We start from the raw sequence: 21,186 nt of genomic DNA on the forward strand, positions 1-21,186 counted from the left end.
AAGGCCATTATCTTCTTTGGCCTTGGCTCCAGTTTTCTCAGAAAGCAGAGTCAGCATCCTTATGGCACCTGCAACCAGTTCCTGCCTGTTGACCCTGCTCTGACTCAGAAACTTTAGGACATTGGGTTCTGTTCTGTTTTTGAGTTCTTGTCCTATTCTCACAAACTTAGCTCACTACCACCCTCCCCGCTCCCCTTACTGCCACTGTGTTCTCAGAAGAGAGCAGAGTCCCCAAGGCCTAGGACCTGACACTGCATTGGTGGATTCATAATCATTTATTGAAGGTCACCCTGGGCCAGGTTACATGTAGGGAGGGGGTTGGGGCCTCTAGGCTAATATCTGTCCTTTCGCAATCCAGTTCCTAATCTCTCTCCTCAGAGGTAACCACTGATAATGTTTTCTTTGTGTGTGTGTATGTACGTGTATATAGCCAAAATTTATAGATACACACACACACACACACCACACCTATAGCTAAGGGACAGTAAAATATAGGTGTTAAAAGCACAGGCTCTGGAGCCAGACTGCCTACATTCAAATCCCAGCTCTAGTACTTACTATCTGTGCACCTTTAGTAAGTTAAGTATTGTCTTTGAGTCTTGTTTTCTTCATTTGTGAAATGGGTATATTCAAGTGTATTAATTGGGATGGCCTAGGTAGGCCATGGTAACAAATTAACCCTGAAATCTCTGTAGCTTAACCAAGCAAATGTTTATTTACTGGTCATGTTAAATGTCCAACATAGGTTGGTGGAAGTCTATGTTCTCTGTGGACACAAATGTTCAGGCTAATAGAGGTCCCACCAAATTGTGATGTTGTGAAATGTGGTTTGAGAGATTACCACAGCAGGGCAAGGAAAAAGAGTGAAGAATTCATGCATGCTACTTACTTCCTCCAACCAAAAGTGATAGGTAAATAGTAAGTTGTAGCCTTATTTCTTACTTGCTTAACTGTGACTTAGGTCGAGCATCTTTTCATATATTTATTAGCAATTAGTATTTCCTTTTCTATTAGCTGCCAATTCATAACTTTTGCCTGTTTTTCTATTGACTTTGAGTTGGTTCTTGAAGGACAAATATGAAATAGGTGAAGAAGGAAGAGTGTTGTGGGCAGAGTGAGCAACATAGGGTGAGGAGAGAGCATAAAGCATTTGAGGAGCTGCCAGTGGATAAGTGGGATGAGGGGGTGAGAGGCACATAATTGACACTCAATAGATAGATATTGAATGAGTAAATGAATGGATGAATGAATGGGAGAGAGAAGAAACAGGAGACTGGAGAAGCAGGCAGGGGACAGATTGTGCAGGACATTGTAAACTACGGGAAAGAGTTTAGACTGTTTCTTGATGGTTATGTGGAGCCATGTTTGGGTTTGTCACAGGGCAATGGCATCATATTTGTGTTTATAAGAGATCACTATAGCGCTTTGTAGCAAAGAGATTATAGGAAGAGGCTGTTGCAATGACTCATGTAAGAGATGGTGGGATTTGGGCCACATCAACAGTAATCAGGATGGAGAGAAGATAAAATGAGAAGAGAAATTCAGGAAATTGGAGTAGAATTAATGAAACTTGATGCTCAGAAGATATGGGAGAAAAGGAGAAGGCAAGACTGAGGGTTCAGGTCCCAGTGTGAGCTGGCAGAGGGGATGAGTAGAGGGAGAAAGCTGTCCCAGAGGGCTCTTTATACTATCCAGCCAGCAAACATTTTACCGATATCTCTCACCCACCACTGGCATCTCTCTCTTTCTCCTTGTGGATATATATGTTTTAAAACATTCTCATGGTAATTTTTGTAAGGCTCCAGGAAGGAGTCAAGATAAAAACTGTTCAATCTGCCATGTTCAATTTCTGTCTTTTCTCACCTTTAGTTTGATCCATTTTCTCTCACAGAGTCTTATTCATGGCTGTCCTAAAAACTGAGTCCAGGAAAAATTCTGAGTGAATGTGGCTCCCCATGGGTCATTAAATCTGTCGTAACTATGTTAACTCACAGTGTTCCTAATCTTATTGGAGCTTAACATGGCCTCAACTTTATTCTATCCCAGCTTACACTTGCCTTTGTTTCTTGTTTGCCATCATGTGTGCTCCTATCCTGGCTGAAGGTGGGTCTTCTCTTTCTCTGGCATCCTTTCCACTGATACTTTGCAGAGATGCAGAGGAAAGTGCTAGTTGGAGGAAAACTCTTCCTGGCTCTGTCTTTGTAGGACTTCCAATCTCTGGTGGCCAGATCAGTGTGACCCACCAGTGGCTCTCGGCTATTGAACGCCACCCAGAGCAGTGCTGGAGCAGGTCTTGGGGTATAGAGGGCTTATTGCATGGATCATGGCTGGGGAAGAAAACACCTTGTCTTCTAGACCCGAAACAGGTTTCTAAAGCCAGAGAGGAGGTGGGGGGCTGGGAATGTGATCACGTGGGCCTGTGTGCCAAGGTGAGGAAGTGAAAGCATTGAGTGAGCATGGCTGAGAGTGTCTGTGACCTTGGGGTGGACAGAGCCCTGGAGGCAGGGCAAGCCTGAGGAACTGTTTACAAGTCATTAACTCTGGGATGGGCTTCCTGCAGAATTACTTGTGGTCACTAGCACTCTCTACCTGCTGTTCACGCTATACTGGTTTGTCACTCTGCTCATCCTCACCTGGATGGCTTTTGACTGGAAGGCCCCTGAGTGAGGTAAGTGTCCTACTGGGACTGTTTTGCTATCTGCCACATGCTCTTTCCTCTTCTCTTCTTATAATCCTGAGCAACTCTGGCCAATTCCCAGGCAGCCCTTCAGCCTGTCCTTCCCTGGGTTAGAGAAGCTGTGGGAAGGGGTCTTTTTAAGGTGCTAGGAAGACCCAGATCAGAACTGTAGTGGGTTAGGGGAGGGGCAGCTAGTAAAGCGGAAATGTAGGCCTGTCCTACAATGGCCCTAACATACTTAGGCTATCCTGGTTGTCATTTAAGAGGCCAGGAAGCAGCAGGGGGTGAGAGTACCTTGCGGCAGGCTCAAAAGAACTCTGAAGAAGACAATTAGGCTGAGCAAACCTTGGCTACATTGGCTCCGTTTTCAGGTGGCCACCAGGTTTCCTATGTTAGGCGTTGGAACCTGTGGAAACAGTACTGTAATTACTTCCCACTAAAGGCGAGTAGCCCCAGATCCCCACGTGGGCCCTGGGCCCAGACCAAAGTCCAGGATGGGGGTTAGGGGCATTACTCACATCAAGGCCCATGAGAATGATGCCCCCTAAAGTAATATGTTACCCAACCTGCATGGAAAGACATAGCAGTCCTCTTCCATGGCCATATCCTTCCTGACTCCACTTTCTTCCACGGCTTGTGAAGACTCATGATATATCCCCCAACCACAACTACATTGTGGTCTACCACCCTCATGGGTTCCTGGCCCATTCTTGCTTTGGTAACTTTGGCAGAGATAGATCAGACTTCGGCAAGCTCTTTCCTGGCATCACCCCTTATCTTCTCACACTGGGAGCCTTTTTCTGGCTGTCTTTCTTCAGAGACTATCTCATGTCTGTAGGTGAGTTGGCTCATAGGGCATAAAGCCAAAGCAAGAATGAGGAAGAAGTGTTGGGGGAGTGGGTGAGAGCAAGGCCAACTCTGTGATCCCCTCTGGTCTTAAAAAGCTGTCCCAAGCTCACCTGCCTGATATGAGGTTCTCCCCTCCTTTGAAGAGGTAGGGAGGAAAGCTAGGTTTGGGAACTGGCCATTGACCTTTTGGCTTTTTCTGCCTGCTAGGAGCCTGCTCTGTGAGCCGTTCTTCCATAGACTTTCTGCTTACCCATAAGGGCACAGGCAACATGTTGATTTTGATACCTGGTAGCCTGGCTGAGTGTGAATATAGCATACCAGGCTCTAATACCTTGTTCTTAAAGAGGCGAACTGGCTTTGCGTACAAGGCTCTTCAGCATGGATAAGGACAGTTCTGCTCCAGACTGGGGAGAGGGGTTCCAAAAGTCGACCAGAGAAGGAGGAAGGGATTTTGAGGAAATTATATCTAAAATTGCAGAGGAAGCTGCTTTTGTGTTGGAGTAAAATCTGGGCTGCTGGGTCCTAAGGCATTTCTACTTATGAGGAAAGGCTAGTGGGCCAGCCCGAAGACTGGTTTCCTTCACACCAGCCTCTCATCTGGGCCAGTCCCTCTGTGACAGGTGACTGGCTGCCACCCCACCTCAGAGAAAGGTAAAATTACTATGCAGATCAAAGGAAAGGAGACTAAATGAAATGTTCCTTAGGTCCTACCTTTCCATGTTTCAGACCGTGAGTTCCTAGGATGGTTGGATCTTGATTCCTTTAGCTTGCTCCTTCATTGCCCCACAGGCAGCGGTAGACCACTTGGCCCTCACACTTGGCCTGGACCTAAGCCCAGCTAAGTTAGGGGTCAAGAAGCCTATAGGAAGACCCAGGGACCACTGGTGGTCAGTATGTCTGGCTTTCAGCAGAGTCCCTACCTTTCTGGCCATCAAAGTACATGCTTTTCCTCTGCAGGGCAGCTCTAATCCCTACCTATGCCTTTGGGGAGACAGACCTCTACGATCAGCACATTTTCCATCCCGGAGGCTTGGTCAATTGCTTCCAGAAGTTGTTCCGGAGATTGACACACATCTACCCTTGTGCTTTCTATGGGCGCGGCTTCACTGAGAACTCCTGGGGCTTGTTACCCTATGCTCAGCCTGTAACCACCGTTGGTGAGTGAGCCCTTCTGCTGGCAGCCTTGTCTAGGATATAGATCCAGTTTTGACGCTGAACCTTGGCTTTGGCTGTGTCCAGAGACAGGGAGGCTGACCAGTATGAATGATGAGGTGGGGGTAAGGATGGGAAGAAGCTGGACCTCAGGCCTGAAGCCCATCCTAAGGAGTTGCTGTTCTCTCTTTTCCTTCTCTGTCTGCTCTGGCAGTTAGGAAGCCCATATTTGTGCCCAAGATTGAACAGCCAAGCAAGGATATTGTGGCTCAATACCACACACTCTATATTGATGCCCTGAGGAAACTATTTGACGAGCACAAGTCCAAGTATGGCATGTCAGAAACTCAGGAGCTGGTGATAAATTGACAGACATCTCCAGTAGCCTCTCATCCTGGCCGTACGTTGTGGAACTGGTGAAATGGGACAGACGTTACCTACATGGGTCCTGCTCCTGATTTGGCTGGTCCTCGATGTGAGGAGGGGCTGTCCATTTGGTTGTTTTCTTCCTCCTTCATGTCTCTCCTCCTTCCATCTCTTCTCTGCCTTTTCCTTGGGGACACGAGAGAGGTGGCCCCAAAAGGCAGGGAAGTCCTTGGGGAGAGGTGCCCTTTAGGGTCCCTTGCATATGCCCACTCATTAGCATTGAGGAAAACAATGAACAGAATAAAGAGCTTATCTTCTGATACTACTTGTGCTCCCCACGCACCTCTCCTTCTTTAGATCTTAAGCAGTCCAACCTTCTAGTATGAAGACTCCTGCAGGACTGGGTGCCTTGAAATCCAGTGGACTTTGAGTTCAGGTTCCACCGCCTTCAACCCTTGTGACTTGGAGCGGTCAGTCAGCTCTGAGCCTCAGTTTCCTCATCTGTAAAATGGAACTAATGAGCCCTCCTCTGCTTACCTCAAAGGCTGTTGGGAAGATCAAATGGTATCGAATGTGATTGAACTTTGTAAATTGGGAGAGCTGTACAAAATTATTCTTCCATAGTCATTTTGCCCATTTCCTGTCCCTGAGCAAACAATGCCCTAAATTTCATGGCATCTCAATGTTTACAAGTAAGTTTACAGAGTACAGCCTTGTCAACAGTCCTTTGAAAGTCTAAGCAACCTTTCTAATTGGGTGACCCTGGGTGAACTATTTAGTCTTTGAACATTGGTCCTACCATCTGCAAACTTGGGTGACACATCATAGGGAGGTAGAGGCTGTTTTTGCCCTGGGCCTGAAATCTCGGTCATAGATGCCACAGTCTCAAGCTGAGGGTGCAGTTATAGGAAAAGACCTACAGTGATGGAGGTGGTTCTGTGTGGTCTTGGGCACAGAGAGGAGGTGGGATGTTCTGACAGCAAATTCAGACTATCTTCCTTCCTTCCATTGCCCGCCTCTGAGATGGGTGTCTTGGTCTTTCCCCTAGCTCATGTATGGCATCCCTTGCAAAGAAGCATCTAGCATGCAGTAAGTGCTCAAGCTGATTTCAACAACAGAGAGAAAAAAAGCTTTATTTGCAAAGAATAAACCATTAATTTACACAAACTTACATCCCAGTTTATATACAGTATGTATAGTTTATATACACAGCATCTCACACTGGGTGCTGACCCCCAAAGCAGCACTGGGCCTGCTCCAGGCCATTCTCATGACAAAGCCCACCCCCCCAGCTGAAAGCTTTTTGAATAAAGAAATGATACACCCCAACTCCCCTTGGAGAGAGCCCTGAAACATATTAAAAGAAAAAATCCAGCTCCTTCTTTGTGCTCACATGGTCTAGAGGAGCCTCCAGGCAGGACCAGGGGAGGCCATGCCAGGGCAGCCTCAGGACTTCCTAGTGTTAGGATAGTCCAGAGCCTTCCAGTCTAGAGGCAGGAGTTGGGAGAATGCCTTAAAGGGAGGAAGACTTCTGATAAAAGCTGTAGCTACTCTCTCCTTGTGTGGCCAGGTTCCTAAAGGGGGCCGAGTGGGACAGGTACAGCTTGACCCTGTCACTCTGTTGAGTGCAAGTCATGGCTTGTTCACCTTGGGTAGGCCACCCTCCCTTTCTGGGCCTCAGTTTCCACATGAGTAAAATGGGATACAATGCAGATTGGGCTAGATTCTCTCTAAGGGTCTTTCTAGCTCTAACTTTCTCTATTTGCATCCACCAGAAGATACATAAAACACGTACTCATACATGGATCAAAGTCTTTTCTACCTGCAGGGTTTCTAGCCCTTTCCTGCTCAGAAAAAAAAATCTGGCTCAGGATTAATGAAGGGGAAATAAGGCAAAGATTACATTTTCCAAGGAGCCAGGGACTGAGCAGCCCTGATGGCTACCTTTCGTGCCAGCTTTGGCTGATGAATTCCTAGCAGCTGGCAAAGGATTCTGCTATGCATTTCTCCTTCAAACTTGTCATCTGCTTGCTTACCAATGTCCTTGTCCCATTCTCCATGCTAGCCTTAGCCCTCTGGTAAAGTCACATCAACATATTTCCAAATGGTAAATCTATTTCCACATTCTCTTATTAGTAAGTTGCTTCACTACTTTGGCAATAACTTGGCTGCAACAGGGCTCCCCAGCTACCTATGGTTTCCATCATGAAGCCCTCCCTCTAGGGTGCCTTTTGAGGGTTCAAAATGCATAAAAGGTCCTGTGAGAATCTTATTTCCTGTCTAATCCCCTCCATATTGGGAGACTAGGCTGGGTATCAGAATGTCCTTTAGGGGCACAATTATGAAGCCTTGTCCTTCCATTTGCTCACAGCATTTTGGCTTTAGGAACAGTCCTTGCTCTTCCCTCCATCCCTGAGCAATCCTGGGGTACCAAGTTCTCAGTGGTATGGTGGAAAGAGATATGTAGTCACTTAGTAGCTGTGGGAAGTTGGCCAGCTCCTGTAACCCAACTGCAGAGCAACCAAAGGAAGACCTTACTTGCAATTGGTTTGTTGGGTGGGTGAAAGAATACGAGTGATATCATTTCTGTGGGTGCTAAAGCCCACTGCTTGGACATGGTGCCAAGATGATTCTTCTGAACACAAGAGCCAGCTCTGAGGCTGATGGCTGTTTCCCAAAGAAACGTTCTACTCTTTTGCCACAGAGCCCCTTGCAGCCAAGAGAACAGGAATTATCACCAAGGGATGAAAATGAGCATCTCTGCATGCCTCCCTAGGACCCTCAAGGATTTGGGGTCCACATCACCACTTTCATTGCTTCTTTCTGGATCCCAAATTCAACACAACACTGCAGTGCAATGGAATGATTTTTGAGTCAGACCTGGCTAAAGGAAGCCCCAGGCGTGTGAGTTAAGCTGGGTAAGATACTAGTCAAAGCACTTAACCTCTCTGAGCCTCATCTAGACAATGGGATTTGTAATATTATCAAAGAAAATAATAAGAGAGAAAGTACTTTCCAAACTTTAAGGAGAAATTCTCACCTGTTCCCGCTATAACTTAGGACTAAGGCGCTTTAAAGGAGCCAGGGCCAGACACGTGCCTAAAATTTGCCTCCCTGGGGGTGCAAGGCTATTATTAGAAACCAGACAATGGCACCACAGCCTACCACCTCCTGTGAAGGGCTTGAAGGGCTAAGCAGTGTAGTTGCTTAGAAAGGGAAAGCACAGCAGAGAAATGAGTACCTGTTGCTCTTGGTACATTTCAGCTGCCTAAAGAGACTTATTCCCCATCTCCTCGAGAAGAGCAAGAGTAGCAGGCTATACAAGATCAGCCCTCTCAGCTATGGGCTGGACACAACAACCAGGAGTCAGGCTGGGCCCAGGCAGTTAGAAATAAGGCCCTTGAATCGTCCTACCATATGACCTGGTGGGAAGCTTGGGGAAGTGGGGACATGTCTTTGCACCAGACTAGAAGGCAGAACCCTCCCAACGCCTAGATGCTGGCTTCTCTTGAGCCTTAATTCAGGGGAGCAGCACCAGAATCCATGGTGACTGCTTTTCTGTGGCTTTCTGAAGCCAGAATGAAGAAAAGAAGGCTGAGTGGGGCATCAGCTGCTGTCCTTTCAGCTAAGGTCTGGGCTAATGACCACTTGGCTTGTAGCAAACTTGATAAAAACCCTGTCCTATCTCCACCTCTCATCCCTTCCAAGTCAGGTAGAAAAGCTGTACCTCGCTGATGCCCAAGGGCAGGCTAGGGTTTGGGAGTTTTAGTAGGCCATTAAGGTAGCTGCCTGAAGATTAGGATTTGAAGGGACTTCTGCAGGTCATCCATTCCAACACTTTATTTACCCCGGACACAACATGACTAGATGAATATTTGTGTTGCTTAATAAATGGAAAATTCTCTTTGTGCCCAGGTAATCTAAAGAGTACCCCAAACCCACATAAGCACAGGTACCAGGTTAGGCACTTGTCTCAGACAGAGGTAGGCTCTGTGGAGAAAGAAGACGAGTTCTAGTCAGGTTGGGAAGGGGGGCAATCAAGAGGGGACCCAGGGAGTTTTCTGAGCCTGAAGCACAGTTGTAAACAAAATGAAATACATGTGACCCCAAGTCTGGCTTCAGGTTTGTATACAGGAAGGTTTGTGGCCATTCCTTGCAATCACTCCAAGGAAGAGCACACTGCCTGGCCCCAAAGCTTGCTGAGCTGCCACGACATGGCTCTCAGCCTGAGTGGGAAAAGCACTGTGGCCCACTGGCTGGCTGCATGCAACGCAGGGCAGTGACGATAATTCCGCTGCCGGGCAGCTTTCTCCCCTGGTCTCTACCCCTCCCCACCCCTGTCCCCAGCCCCACCTGAGAGGAGCAGCAGCCCTCTTGGAATCAGCAGTTGTCCCCACAGTCTTGACTGCACCTCTGTTTTTTCTCACCTGCTGCTCTGGACCCTCGCTTTAGTGCAACAAACAATAACTGACAACGGGGATCTTGAGGTTGAAGACTGTATGCCAGTCGACATGGAGCCAAGTAAGAAGGTTCTGCTTCATGTAAACCCTGGGGCTCCATCGACTGTCCTGTTAACTCAAAGTCATTCTGGAAAGGCAAGCAGGCCTCGTCATCCTGGTGTCACTAGGGAATAAATAGCAGTGGGGCATTTGTCTCTGCAGCTGCAACACCCATATACCTCACTCCACAGCAGCTCTTAGATGTTCCAGGAGTCCCAGCTCCCAAACCTGGGGCAAGGGCAAAGGCAGGGGCAAGACGGGGGAATCTACGATGCGGGGGCCTCGCCCAGCCTAATGGCCCCAAAGAAGGTGGTGTGCTTGCTCATGTTGATGGAGATGTCGGCGTGCACCATCTTCACGGCGATCTTCTGCCTGGCTTTGAGGAGGCAGACGCCTGCGGTGTAACAGGTGTTGTAGTTGGTCTTGCCCGTCTCGATGCTGCGCGTACACTGCAGAAAGGGCCTCTCATCCACCACCACCTCGTAGCTGGCGAAGTCCGTGAAGTTGATGTAGTACACCTGAGCGAGAGGTGGCATGGAGGGTTTGGGGGAGCGTGGCACTAGAGGGGGACCTCCCCGCAATGGACAGATGGGCCTCCGCAGATGAGCTGCCAGTACACCTTGGGAAGGGGCAGTGCCACCGGCAGGCATGCTAGTTAGCTGACAGGAAAGGAGGGGTGACAGGCTTATACACTGTCCTTCTCCGACCCCATGGGGCTCGATCGGCTGAGAAAATCTTTCCTTCGTCAGCATAGCAGCTGTAAACTGCGAGGGCAATAACCATGCCTTGTTTGCCTCTATCCCTTCCCCATCACCGCTGTCCCCTCTGGTGGGAAGCACACTGCTCTGCACAAAGCAGGTACTCAATCAGTGCAACACACACAAAGGAATATAGACTAACTTCCAGCTTCAGGCCCCAAGGACTATTTGTAGATAAACTGAGAAGTCACTGATTTCCCAGAGAGGGGAAAGTGACAAGTTGCCATTCCTTCAGCTCTTTAATGCTGGCCGCTCACTCAGCTTGCAGACTCCCCACCACCCCCCTACGGTGGCTGGTTTCCTCTCACTGATTCTCAGTGTCCCTCGACCCTCTCATCTGATGATTGAGGAAACAGATCCACAGAGATAGAGAGCTATCCACCACAAATGAGAAAGAATTTGAAAGGGCAAAACCGAGGTGCCTAACTGTACTTTGTGGCCAGAAGGAACTGCTCAGCTAGGTTCAATGGCCTGCTGTCACGGAAATTTTCCCAGCATACAAGGTGTCAAGACCCTGAGGCCACTCCCAAGTCTCTTGTAGGCCCAGAAAATTAATTTTTTATCCTTCACTACTCTTACCTGTCACATCCCACCCTGAGCTTGATCACTCCCTCCCCTGACAATGGAGTTTAGGACAAATGGCCCATAGGACATTGAGATTACACCCATGTGCACCCTGGGGATTGGGACCCTCATCTCTCACCCTAAATCACTTTCATAAAGCTTGTTCCCTCCATGAGCTCTTCAGGAGGGAGCACTGTATTCAGACAATACCCAATTTCTTGGATCAGGACCTGATCCGTGCCAAGATGCTTGGCGGGCGTAGCAAATGCTCGTTAGCCTACCTTCTCTGGCCACTATCCTGTGAGGCCCTTCTGCTGGCTCCAACACCCATCCACCCGCCTGCCTGCTGCCTTCCTCATGGAAGCCCTAACTTCAAGGCTAATCTACCTCTGTCTCTGAGGAGCCACCCAGTGGGGCTAAGTGACGGGGGTGAAAGTGGATGGGCACTTGCAGACCAGGGGAGTGGGCCCTGGGTGGGACTAGGACAAATGCAGAGGGAGAACGATGCCAGGAAGGAGGCAAGAATAACAGAAACAGAAAGGTAGAGAAACAAACAGCAGAAAGAGGAAGGAAAGACAGTCAGAAATCCTTTGAGGTGGAGTTTCATGACAAAGCTAGGCCGTGGGGGGAAGGGGTTCTCAGCACTCCTGGAACTGACTTTCAAAGAACTTACCGAGACAGACTTCAAGTTTGGCAGTAGAACCAGACAGCTTAGCAAGGGAAGCAAGGCGTTGGGGCCCTGAGGGAGGGAATCAGATGGCAGGGCGTGGGAGGGGCCTCTTTTCAGTTTTTCAATGATATCTGGCTAGGAAAAAAACAAACAGCCCCCCTCTCTGTTTCCTGCTTTCAAGGCCTTCCAGGTGTGGTGCCTCCAGCCCCCTCACCCGCCAAAGCAGGAAGTTAGCCATTGGCTAGTCTTGGCTGGCTCCACAGTGCCCTTATGTGGCCTGCACCGGATCTGCATTCTGGATATAAGAAGAGTTAGGCCTAAGACCGTACTCACTTCTACCTGACTATAGATGAAGTAGGTGCCGTCCACCAGTACCTCCAGCTCCCCGCTGCGGGGATGTAGCTTAAACACCTTGGGGTTCATAGTGATGCGAGACCAGTCATTGAGCACTCCACCTGAAAGATCTCAGTATGAGAGAAGGGCAGTCACTCAATACATGTCAGAATAATCTGGGCGGTAGAAACAAGAAATATCAATCAGCACACAAATCCCACCCCTGTCGCAATACAACCTGGATAGTCCAGAACGGCAAGCTTTAACAGCGGCATTTGGAAGCAGAAAAAGCGCTCTGTTTGTAAAGTGGCTGCCAAGCTGGCCTTAGGGCCCTGGGGTCTACCTGGCTCTCTTCCTCTCTCCTTTCCTGATCTTTCCATCTGGAAGGGTCTTTAACCAACCCCTTCTAGCTCGAACCTGGGGGTGTGGAGTGGGAAGAAAGTGGGCACACTGACCTATTTTCTTTGTTGTTCTGAGGCCTGCACAGGCAAAATTCAGACACTGAGTGGCAGGCTAGGTCTTATTATTCCATTTTATTTCACTAGCCGTAACTCCTGGATGTCTCTCCTATCTTATATGTTCATGGATTTTCTCCTTCTTAAGAGATTCTACCATGCCCACTCCTTTCTGGAAAGTCTCCCAGAGCCCCCAGGAAACCACATAGCTCAAGGAATTGCCTTCCTGGAGAACCTTAGGGATGAGGGGTAAGTCAGACTCCATGCCAGTCAGACTTCATGCCAGCATATGAGGGTAGAGGAAAGGCTCCCCTTTCCATCCTACAGAAAGTGGGGTACCATCCACTCAAGAACCGAGAGGCTCAGCCCTGGAGGACTTCTCTGTAGAAAATGGCCATTCTTCACCCAAGAAATTACGGTGTGAACATCCATCCTTGGCTAGTCTCAGGAGGCTTGCCTCTCTGAGGTGTGAGGAAAGCAGCCTTCTGGAAGAGCTGGCCATCTTCCCTTGAGATGATAAGTGGATGGGGAGGATGTAGGAGAAGATGCCCAGCTCAGCCACTTCAAAACTGCTCTGTATGACATCCTCCCGTCCCTGGCCCCTCGCTTCTGCTCCTAGCGGAACCACAGACCAGCAGAGATGACCACTGGGGATGGGCCTAGACAGGTGGGAACCAGTCTTGTGATGTGGTAATGCAAGTAAAACCGGTAGCTTCTGGCACAGAGTAAACACTGAGGCTACCATCCAGACACTCGAACAAATCTATTTCCTGCCTGTCTAACTCCTTCATGGATAGGTGGAGATCACAGCCCACCCAGGGCCCTGGGATCCAGGGCACTTGGCACCAACAGGACCACTTGGTTTTAGTGCCATTCTGTTTCTATTTATATTTCTGAGGCTGTTAAGTCAGGTATCCATGGTACAGCTAAGCCAGATCATCAAGGAAGCTCAGCCTAGCCAGTGCAGGGCTGACCAGGATCTTTAAAGCCATCCCCATGTGGCAGGTTTCTTAACCTTCATTGACTGTACCTGCGCTCATGGCCCTCTCCTTCCCCTCCAAGCTCTGTAAGCGGCTGGCATCTTGGCTGGCTTGCTGCCTCCCAAGGCTCTTGGGGAGTTTATGCATTTTACGCTTTGTGCACCCTGGGGACTGGACATTATTTCAAAATGCTGTTCGTTAATGAATGTTCACATCTCTTTGAGGCAAAAAATAAACGTAACCATTCAGTGGAGTATACACACACATCACTGAAGTAGCATAGTGCAGTATAAAGAGTCAGGCAGCTGTAGCTTTGAATCCCACCTCCCACACTTAACTGAGGTCTTGGGCCAGTTAGTTAAGCTCTCTGAGCTTCAGCGTCTGTCTCTGTAAGAAGGAGCTAATACCTACCTCACAGGGATGTCGTGAGGATCAAATAAAATAAAAGACAAAGAAAGCATGTTGAAAACTCTAAAGTACCACGCAAATATTAGGCAAGATGATTTATTTCAGTGTTATCCAATCTCTTTTTAATGTGGGGATTACATTAAGTCAGTGTTTCTTAACCTCCTTAAACCTGTTCCCCCTTTTTGTAGACACTAGCATCACATGCCCCCCCAGAGAGAAACGCCTGACCTATCAGACAAGAATTTAAATTCATGTACTTTTACCTTCTCTAATTCGTATTGTGAACATGTTGATCAAACTACACATTCTCATGGTGACTCGGAAACAACTTCCATCTCCCAAGAATTCCCAGTCTACATGAAATCTCAAGTCTCTTTTAGCTTCCTCATCAGCGTTTCTAATTGCCATTTGGGTGCAGCAACTGGTCTTGGTGCAAGCAATTACCCAGGACAGTCAACAGAGGGCAAAATGGAGTAGAGCATGACCCCCAGTGCCAAGGGTGCCCCTGGGGAACCGGGAAGGGGGCTGGGTGGTTATTTGGAAGCTCCTCTTAGTGAGAGCGCCTGCTTTGACTCTTACCATTCTTGACTTGGATCGCTGACCCCTGGCCCTGTAGATGCACCACAGCTGGCTGGCAGGATGAGAAGGATAGAGAGAGGGGTCATTGTGAGAAATACTGCTTGCCCAGGCACCAGGATCCATGTTTCGACCTCCGACTTCTAGTCCCCTTTCGTATCCTAATTCTGCCCCTCTCCCCTGTCTTGGGATGCTGGTGACCACATAACTAGTAGATAGTAACATGATTTTGTGGCTTGGCCACTTCCTAGCTATGTGACCTGAGCTGAATGTAACACTTCTGAGCCTCGTTTCCCTAACTGTACAGTGGAGATTATAAGAATCTCTGTCTGGCCTCTCTCACAGGGAGGTTTGAAGATCAAATGAGGTGATGGAGGCAAAAGTGTCCTGCCAGCCATCAAGAACCTTGCGGCTGTGTAGGTTTAGCTGTGGCCAAACAGCTGTAATGAGGGAGGTTGAGATGAGAGGAGGTAAGGCAGCAGAATGTGCCGACAGAGACAGACTAGAAAGCTCAGAGACTAGGGAGTAGCCCTTCTGGCCATTAAGGCAGGAGCCCAGGCTGGGCCTGGCCTGGAGCTGGTTGACTGATTTTTAAGGACACACTCTTAAACTTCGAAGCTCCTGATCCCAGGCGGTCTGAGTGCCAATAACATGTCTGAGGTGGCTGGGAAGTCCGAGGCCCAGGTGAACGGGCCTGTCTGGCGGCTCATTTAAGCTGACTACCGAGCTTGGGTATGGTGACATTCTGTCTCCTGTGGAATGGGGAAATGGCTGTGGCACGATTCAGTTCTCTTAGCTAAGGGTAGACCCTGGGGCAAAGCTTTTCTACTCAGAAGTGAGAGGGGACTGTGAGTGAATAACCTCAGGACCTCCAGGGTATCCCCACAGGATACAGCCTCAGTAAATTTAATAGGAAGCAAACTCCAAGGTGGCTCTAGCTTGTGGCCTTCCCTCCTCCCCAGGAAGAAAGCAATTCCCAGCCAACCTGGTTTTCTCGGGTTCCAGCTTTATCAGCAGCACCTGAAAAATAGGACAGGTCAATCAGAGGTCATGCTTTCTCTACTTCCGTTTCTCCTCACCTAGGCAGGCAGTGGCAGGGAGCCTTGCTCCCTGTGGCCAAGCCCTGGGATATGAGAGGACACCCCTTCCTTCTCTTACTAGTCCCTGACCTGCATCTTCAGTGGGCCGGGCACCCAGCAGGGAAAGTGCTGGCCCAAGGCAAGCCCTACTGAGCACCCACAGAGCCAGATGACAGAGCTGTCCTGTCCCCGTGTGACTCTGGGACAATGCTGTTTGATCTTGCTTTTTTAATTGTCTGTCTCCTCTTCTAGGATATGAACTCGATGAGAACAGGGACCAGTTATCAATAGATCTCCTACATATAGAAAGTGCTCAATATTTGTGGAAAGATTGGAAAAAACCCCAAGTCCATGTCTTGCACACACGGTAACGCTGATTAGTCCTGTTTGAACTGAGTCGAAGAAGCTGAGTCTTGCTGCAGAATTCTTGGATCTAGAGAAATCAGCTATGAAAAGTTTGTTTCTTTAATGCCCCAAGATATAAAAGGGGAGCAGGAGAAGGAAATAACAGCTGATGAAAGCCTAGGCTGTCTGACTTTTGTCAGGTTTGGAACTGCATCTGTATCTCCTGGATGCCCTTCTGGGCCCAAAGGGAAAGGTGCAAAGAGAGTAAATGCTATTTGAATGCACAATGCAGGGGGCAAGGAGCATTTGGTTCCTTAACAGGACAACCTTGGTGCATGGGTCTGTTTCTACCACAGCCTGAGTGACTACTAAGTCTTCAACTCCTTGACCATCAGCGACTACTTGTCAACCTCTATGAGAAGGGCATTTCAGAGTTCATGGGATGAGACTGCCCTAGAGTTGGTTATTTTGTCCAGTCCTCAACATTCTTCCCCATAGCCTGCTTCTTAATCAGCTTGTGGAGCTAGATGCTGGGAATTAGAGTAACCCCATCCATTTCTTACCAGAACTCCAGCCAACCCTCATGGCCTCTATCTCAGGCTCATATGTATTTACTGGTCCACTACAGGGAGGTGTAGAATAAGGGAGAGTTTGTGACAGAAGCATTGAACAGGTCAGGCCCTACTGGCTTGTTTGATCCTTAGCTCTACACTGAGCTAGGAGACCTGCATTTCTCATTGCATACCAATGTCACCAGTGCCATCTGAATCTGCTCTTGGGATCACCCACGCTTGCTCTATTAGAGTAAGGACAAGGAGCCTGGGAGGTGGGGAATTAGGAACTCACCAGAAGGTCCCTGGAGGCCAGGAGGTCCTTGAGGACCGGGAGGACCTGGAGGTCCGGGTGGTCCCATAACAGTTGTTCCTGGAATTCCAGGAATCCCTGGAATTCCTGGGGGCCCCTGGGGTCCTGGAGGTCCTGGAGGTCCTGGGGGGCCATTGGGCCCAGGAGGTCCTGCCTTCTTTCCTGAAAGGACAAGATCCAGTGTTATAGTTGTAGTTTTTTACTGAGAGTGTACTGTCAGGGTTCTACTGACTTCCGAGAACACAAAGTCAGCCCTCTGGGAGGTCCTGCTGAACATCTTTACTATCTCTCTCTGTCTCTCTGTGTGTCTCTCTGCCTTTTCATCAGTAATCATTTACAGAGCTGGATTTGAAGATATAGAAATAAAGAGCTCTCAAGGAGCTCAGTCTAGTAGAGAAACAGACACACTTACAAGAAAGTAGAAGTGCTATATTAGCGGTAGGGACAACATGCTGAAGAGTTCAGGGAAGGCTTCAAAAAAAAGGATTACATTTCAGCTGAGTTCAAAGATCTGAATTACCAAGTGGCCAGACCTATGGGTCACTTTTTAGAATTGAGAATTAGGGTGTTGTTGAAGAGCATGGCTTTCATGTTTACTTCCCAGTCTGGTGGACTTGATGAGGCTAAGAAGAGGAGGCTGGGGGGACAGTCTGCTTTTAGGAACAACATCAGGTCCAGGAAGATTTCCTCTAGGAGTAACGATGTACAATAACTGGGGGCATAGAGGTGAGGCTAGCTGGGAATGAGGAATGGTTAGGAGTTGGGGATGTGAGGGGTGGGTGGTGTGGTGAGAGAGAGGGAGGGATGGAGAGAGAGAGAGACAGACTATGGGGGGGGCAGGGAGAAAGAGGGAGAGGGAAAGACAAAAGGAAAGAAGGAAAGGTGGAGAGTTGAAGGAGAAAAAAAGGAGGTAGCACACAGGTTCTGCATTTTCAGCTGACCTCTCAAAACACTATTTTAAAAGATCTCTGGGAAGAGAAATTCTGCACACTTCCTTGGTAACATGTTCCAATGTTTATCACCCCTCATTGTTAGGAAGTTCTGTGTTTTTTTTTTAAACTGAAGTCTCTTGTGTGGCAGTTGAAGCTTTTTCTACTCTTTGTGTAGATGGAGAATAGTTACCATTATACACATAATAACCATTATATGCTCAAAGAGTTTGTCACTTATCAACCTCCATTTTTATAAGCTAAATTATCCAGCTTCCCAGAGTCTTTCCTCAGAGGACTTATTCTCAAATGTATTATTAATGAAGCCCACAAACTCCTCCCTTTCAGAGCAGTCTTGGCTCTGCTATTTCATATTCTGGTCTTTCCAACATTCTCACCAGGATGCACTTATGTTAACTGAGTTGTAAGTGCAGTTATGACTCCAGCTCCTTCTATTTACTTCCTCTGCTCTGTGTAGCCCAATTCAAGCAGTGTAGGTGGTCACAGGTGGGTGTCTCCTTCCTCCATTCACCACTTTCTTATGATTTTGTGAAAATCCCAGGAGTGGAAACCTTTTATTGGACTTCATCATTGTGACTTCACTTGTGGTACTTTCTTAATCTTAAATAGAACCCTCTCAGGTCTCACTTAAAAACCTTACTGACTCCAACTCCCCACTCCCCAGACTCTCAGGCAGTAGAAACCTATCATGATTTATCAGATCCTCTTTTAAGAATAATGCTGCATGTTCAAGAAACCCAATCCCCATGGCAACACTGCTCAAAAGACCACTTGTTCATGTCTGACCATATTTGCATTTGGAATAAAACACCAGGGTCATTGTGGGGCTGTTTCTCCAGGGAGGAAAGGCAGGAAGGTCCAGAGAGCCCCTGTCCCAGACAGTCCCTGAAAGACCCCAGGCAAGAGCTTTAGTGTTTTCCCTGCATTTAGCAGCAAAAGATCGGATCTACTCAGTTTCTAGATCTAGCCAATTTCGAGATGCCGAATGGGGAAGCCATTTCCCTTCAGATTTGGGCAGCTTCCAAGTCAGGCTTATCCAGTGCCCAACAGTCCCAGCTAGTGTAGTGTAAAGCACACAGACTCCGTAGTTAGGAGATAAGCCTGTAAGCCCAGGTTCTGCCCTTGACACATCTTGGGCAAATCCTTTCCTCTCCCTGACCCATAGTTTCTCCATTGGTGAAACGATGAGTTTGGCCTTGATGATTCCTCTAAGTTTCCTCTCAAAACTGAGGTTCCATCAGGAGGAATTACTTACCCTTGGCAGCCAGGAAATTTCCCTAGCCTGGTTGCAAGGTTTGCTTCTCCCTCACTGTTCTCCAAGCAGCATAGACACGGAGGATAGTCCATATTAGGCTGTGCTATGTCCCAGAATTTCCAGGTGTAACACTGATTTTTGAACTAGACGCTGGCCTGTGGGTAGTCTTGACTTCAGAGTCAAGACTGTGAGACTGCTGTGGTAGCTAATACAATATTGGAAGAATTACAGCCAGAAGCTCCAGTCAAGGAGAATAATGATGGCAGTGTAAACAGAATGCTCACTCATGAAAATGTTAGAAGGCATTTGGGGAAAAGCCCTTGCTGTGATCCAGTTCTGAAGCTGGTTCTCTTTGCTATTCTGCAGCTGGGCTTAGGCAAGCGTGCTTCTCTTACTCACACGCCTATGGTAAGTTGGCCCAGAGAGGAGCATGACCCTTGGCCCAAGATTACTTTAGAGGGTTGAATTCTTTCTCCGGATTTCCTTACTTTAACAGAGCGCTTCAGAATACAAAAGCCCAGAGACTTTTGTACTTGGAAAGTCACCCTTTGTAGTCTTACATGAAAGGATATATACATTCTTTTCAAAGCTAACCTTCATGAAAGGGTATATTTTGTTAACCTTTTAGCTAAGTCTAAATTGTTGAAAGAATAACTAAAAGAGAGAGTAAAAGTGTGTGTGTGTGTGTGTGTGTGTGCGCGCGCGCGCGCGCACACGCACGCACGCACGCATGTGAGAGAGAGAGAGAAAGAATGTGCATGAGTTAGTGTGAGAGGGGAACAATTCCATCAAAGAAATGAAATTCAATGAGCAACTCAATTTACTTCTTATGGCATGTGCCTATTCATTGTGTCTAAGGAAATCTGTATTCAATGGCTTCTAAATCACTTTCAGCCACAGTAAGTGTGTAAGGCCTCTGTGCATTTTCCTTCCAGTAAGGGCCCATATGCAGTGATCGGAGTCCTTGCCAGAGGCATTGAAATCTGAGTTGTAATTCCAGAGCTTCTAGCCTAGACAACTGCGTTCTGTTGCCACTAGAGAGCGTGTTCTCCCAGTGCTCACCCATTGGTATTTTCCCCTACACATGTACCCTGCCCTCTACTACTTGCATTTCCCCAAATGGGCCATGATCTCATACTTCTGAGAGATTTAAGGATGCTATTTCCTTTGCTGGAATGTCCTCCCCCATCCATTTCCCTCATCCTTAAAGTTCAGGTGAAATACTGTTTTCTCTGAGATGTGGTCCCTCACTCTGCCAAGGGAACCACACGTTCTTCCTCTGTGCTCCCACAGCACGCTGTTCATACTTTGATGACAGCATTTTTCATACTGTGCTGTAATTATTGGTGTATACTTCCACGATTCTAACTACTCTGGGAGATTTTTGAGGGAAGGAACCATTTTCCTTCATCTCTGTATCTCTACTCCTGACAAACATAAGGTACTTATCTACTGTCTAGTGAACGAGTGAGTAGGGAAGAAAAAACATAAGAGCTGTAATTAGAAAGTGCTCTCAAGTCTACTCATTGCAAAGGTAAGTTATCTCTGGGCTTGCGTTAGGAGCAGAGGATGTCCTGGTCCAAGCCAGGTGAGCATTCTAGGTTTGCTATAATTTCTGTCTTAAACGGATGTGACCAGAATTCAAAACTGCATGCTTGAAAGTCAAATTTACTTTCTTAAAAGACAGAATATCATGGTCAATGCCCAGGTTCCATGGAAAAAAGTTTCCTCACTGACTCCAGCTCTCTGGCTGTTTTCCAACTTTGCTCAGCTAGGTCTGCAGGAGGGTAGCCCATTCCTCACCTTCTTTCCAGCCACCAGAGTATCCAAGTGCTCAGAGAAGTGGTAGGCATCAGCTGAAGCCTGTCTTTTTGGCCTTGTTTGGGGTTGATAATCTATATTCTATAAAGTTCCAGAAATCTTAACAGACACAATTGTTTCACTTAAAGCATTTTAATGAAAAAATAATTTATTTCACTCTATTTTTCTCCCAGGTCAGAACACAGAAACAAATAGTTGGAAACTGTTCTGCCTTTGTGTTCTCTTCAAGTAAGCAAGCACTCATACAAGCTCTTGGGCCAGTCCCATGGCAAATAGGCCAGAGGCTTACTGACCCAACAATGGCACAATGGATTAGCTCAGCCAGACCTTCTTTGAAAAGAATAAAAGATCAGGATGTTACTCCAGTCTAATTTTTCCATTACAGACAAAATGATATTAAAACTGCAAAGCAAGAAGTACCTTCCCTGACTATTTGAGAAATAGGATAGGAATAGCTTTTAGGCCAAGAAATAGGGTGCTAATATGTTTCAGGAGGCAGTATACCTAGGACTTCATTCATACCTGATCACTGATTTGAGAAAGGAGGGGAAGAAAGAAGAAAGGAGAAGGGGAGGGGAAGGAGCA

At 47.6% G+C, this 21,186-nt stretch overlaps 2 protein-coding genes across 13 annotated transcripts in view; one reads left to right on the forward strand and one right to left on the reverse strand.

Moving 5' to 3' along the window:
* The window catches only part of AWAT2 (acyl-CoA wax alcohol acyltransferase 2), a 6,760-nt gene extending 1,700 nt beyond the window's left edge, over window positions 1-5,060 (forward strand). Inside the window, 6 exon segments of the mRNA XM_023537450.1 lie at window positions 2,561-2,668; window positions 3,049-3,118; window positions 3,310-3,515; window positions 3,734-3,917; window positions 4,484-4,683; window positions 4,893-5,060. Coding sequence (XP_023393218.1) covers window positions 2,561-2,668; window positions 3,049-3,118; window positions 3,310-3,515; window positions 3,734-3,917; window positions 4,484-4,683; window positions 4,893-5,047 — 923 coding nt within the window. The 3' untranslated portion in view covers window positions 5,048-5,060.
* Window positions 5,061-6,150: 1,090 nt separating this feature from the next.
* Window positions 6,151-21,186, reverse strand: part of EDA (ectodysplasin A) — a 283,804-nt gene continuing 268,768 nt past the window's right edge. Inside the window, exons 4-9 of one of the 12 annotated variants that reach the window (XM_011371449.2) lie at window positions 16,558-16,737; window positions 15,273-15,307; window positions 14,291-14,342; window positions 11,869-11,990; window positions 11,539-11,670; window positions 6,151-10,061 (exon numbers count right to left, since the gene is read on the reverse strand). In XM_011371449.2, coding sequence (XP_011369751.1) covers window positions 9,810-10,061; window positions 11,539-11,670; window positions 11,869-11,990; window positions 14,291-14,342; window positions 15,273-15,307; window positions 16,558-16,737 — 773 coding nt within the window. In that variant the 3' untranslated portion in view covers window positions 6,151-9,809. Of the gene's footprint in view, window positions 10,062-11,538; window positions 11,671-11,868; window positions 12,000-14,290; window positions 14,343-15,272; window positions 15,308-16,557; window positions 16,738-21,186 lie in introns of all 12 variants that reach the window. The other 11 variants (XM_011371453.2, XM_023537421.1, XM_011371452.2 and 8 more) reach the window with 11 other exon arrangements.

The sequence above is a fragment of the Pteropus vampyrus genome, unplaced genomic scaffold (genome assembly GCF_000151845.1).
Source record: "Pteropus vampyrus isolate Shadow unplaced genomic scaffold, Pvam_2.0 Scaffold191, whole genome shotgun sequence".
NCBI lineage: Eukaryota > Metazoa > Chordata > Mammalia > Chiroptera > Pteropodidae > Pteropus > Pteropus vampyrus.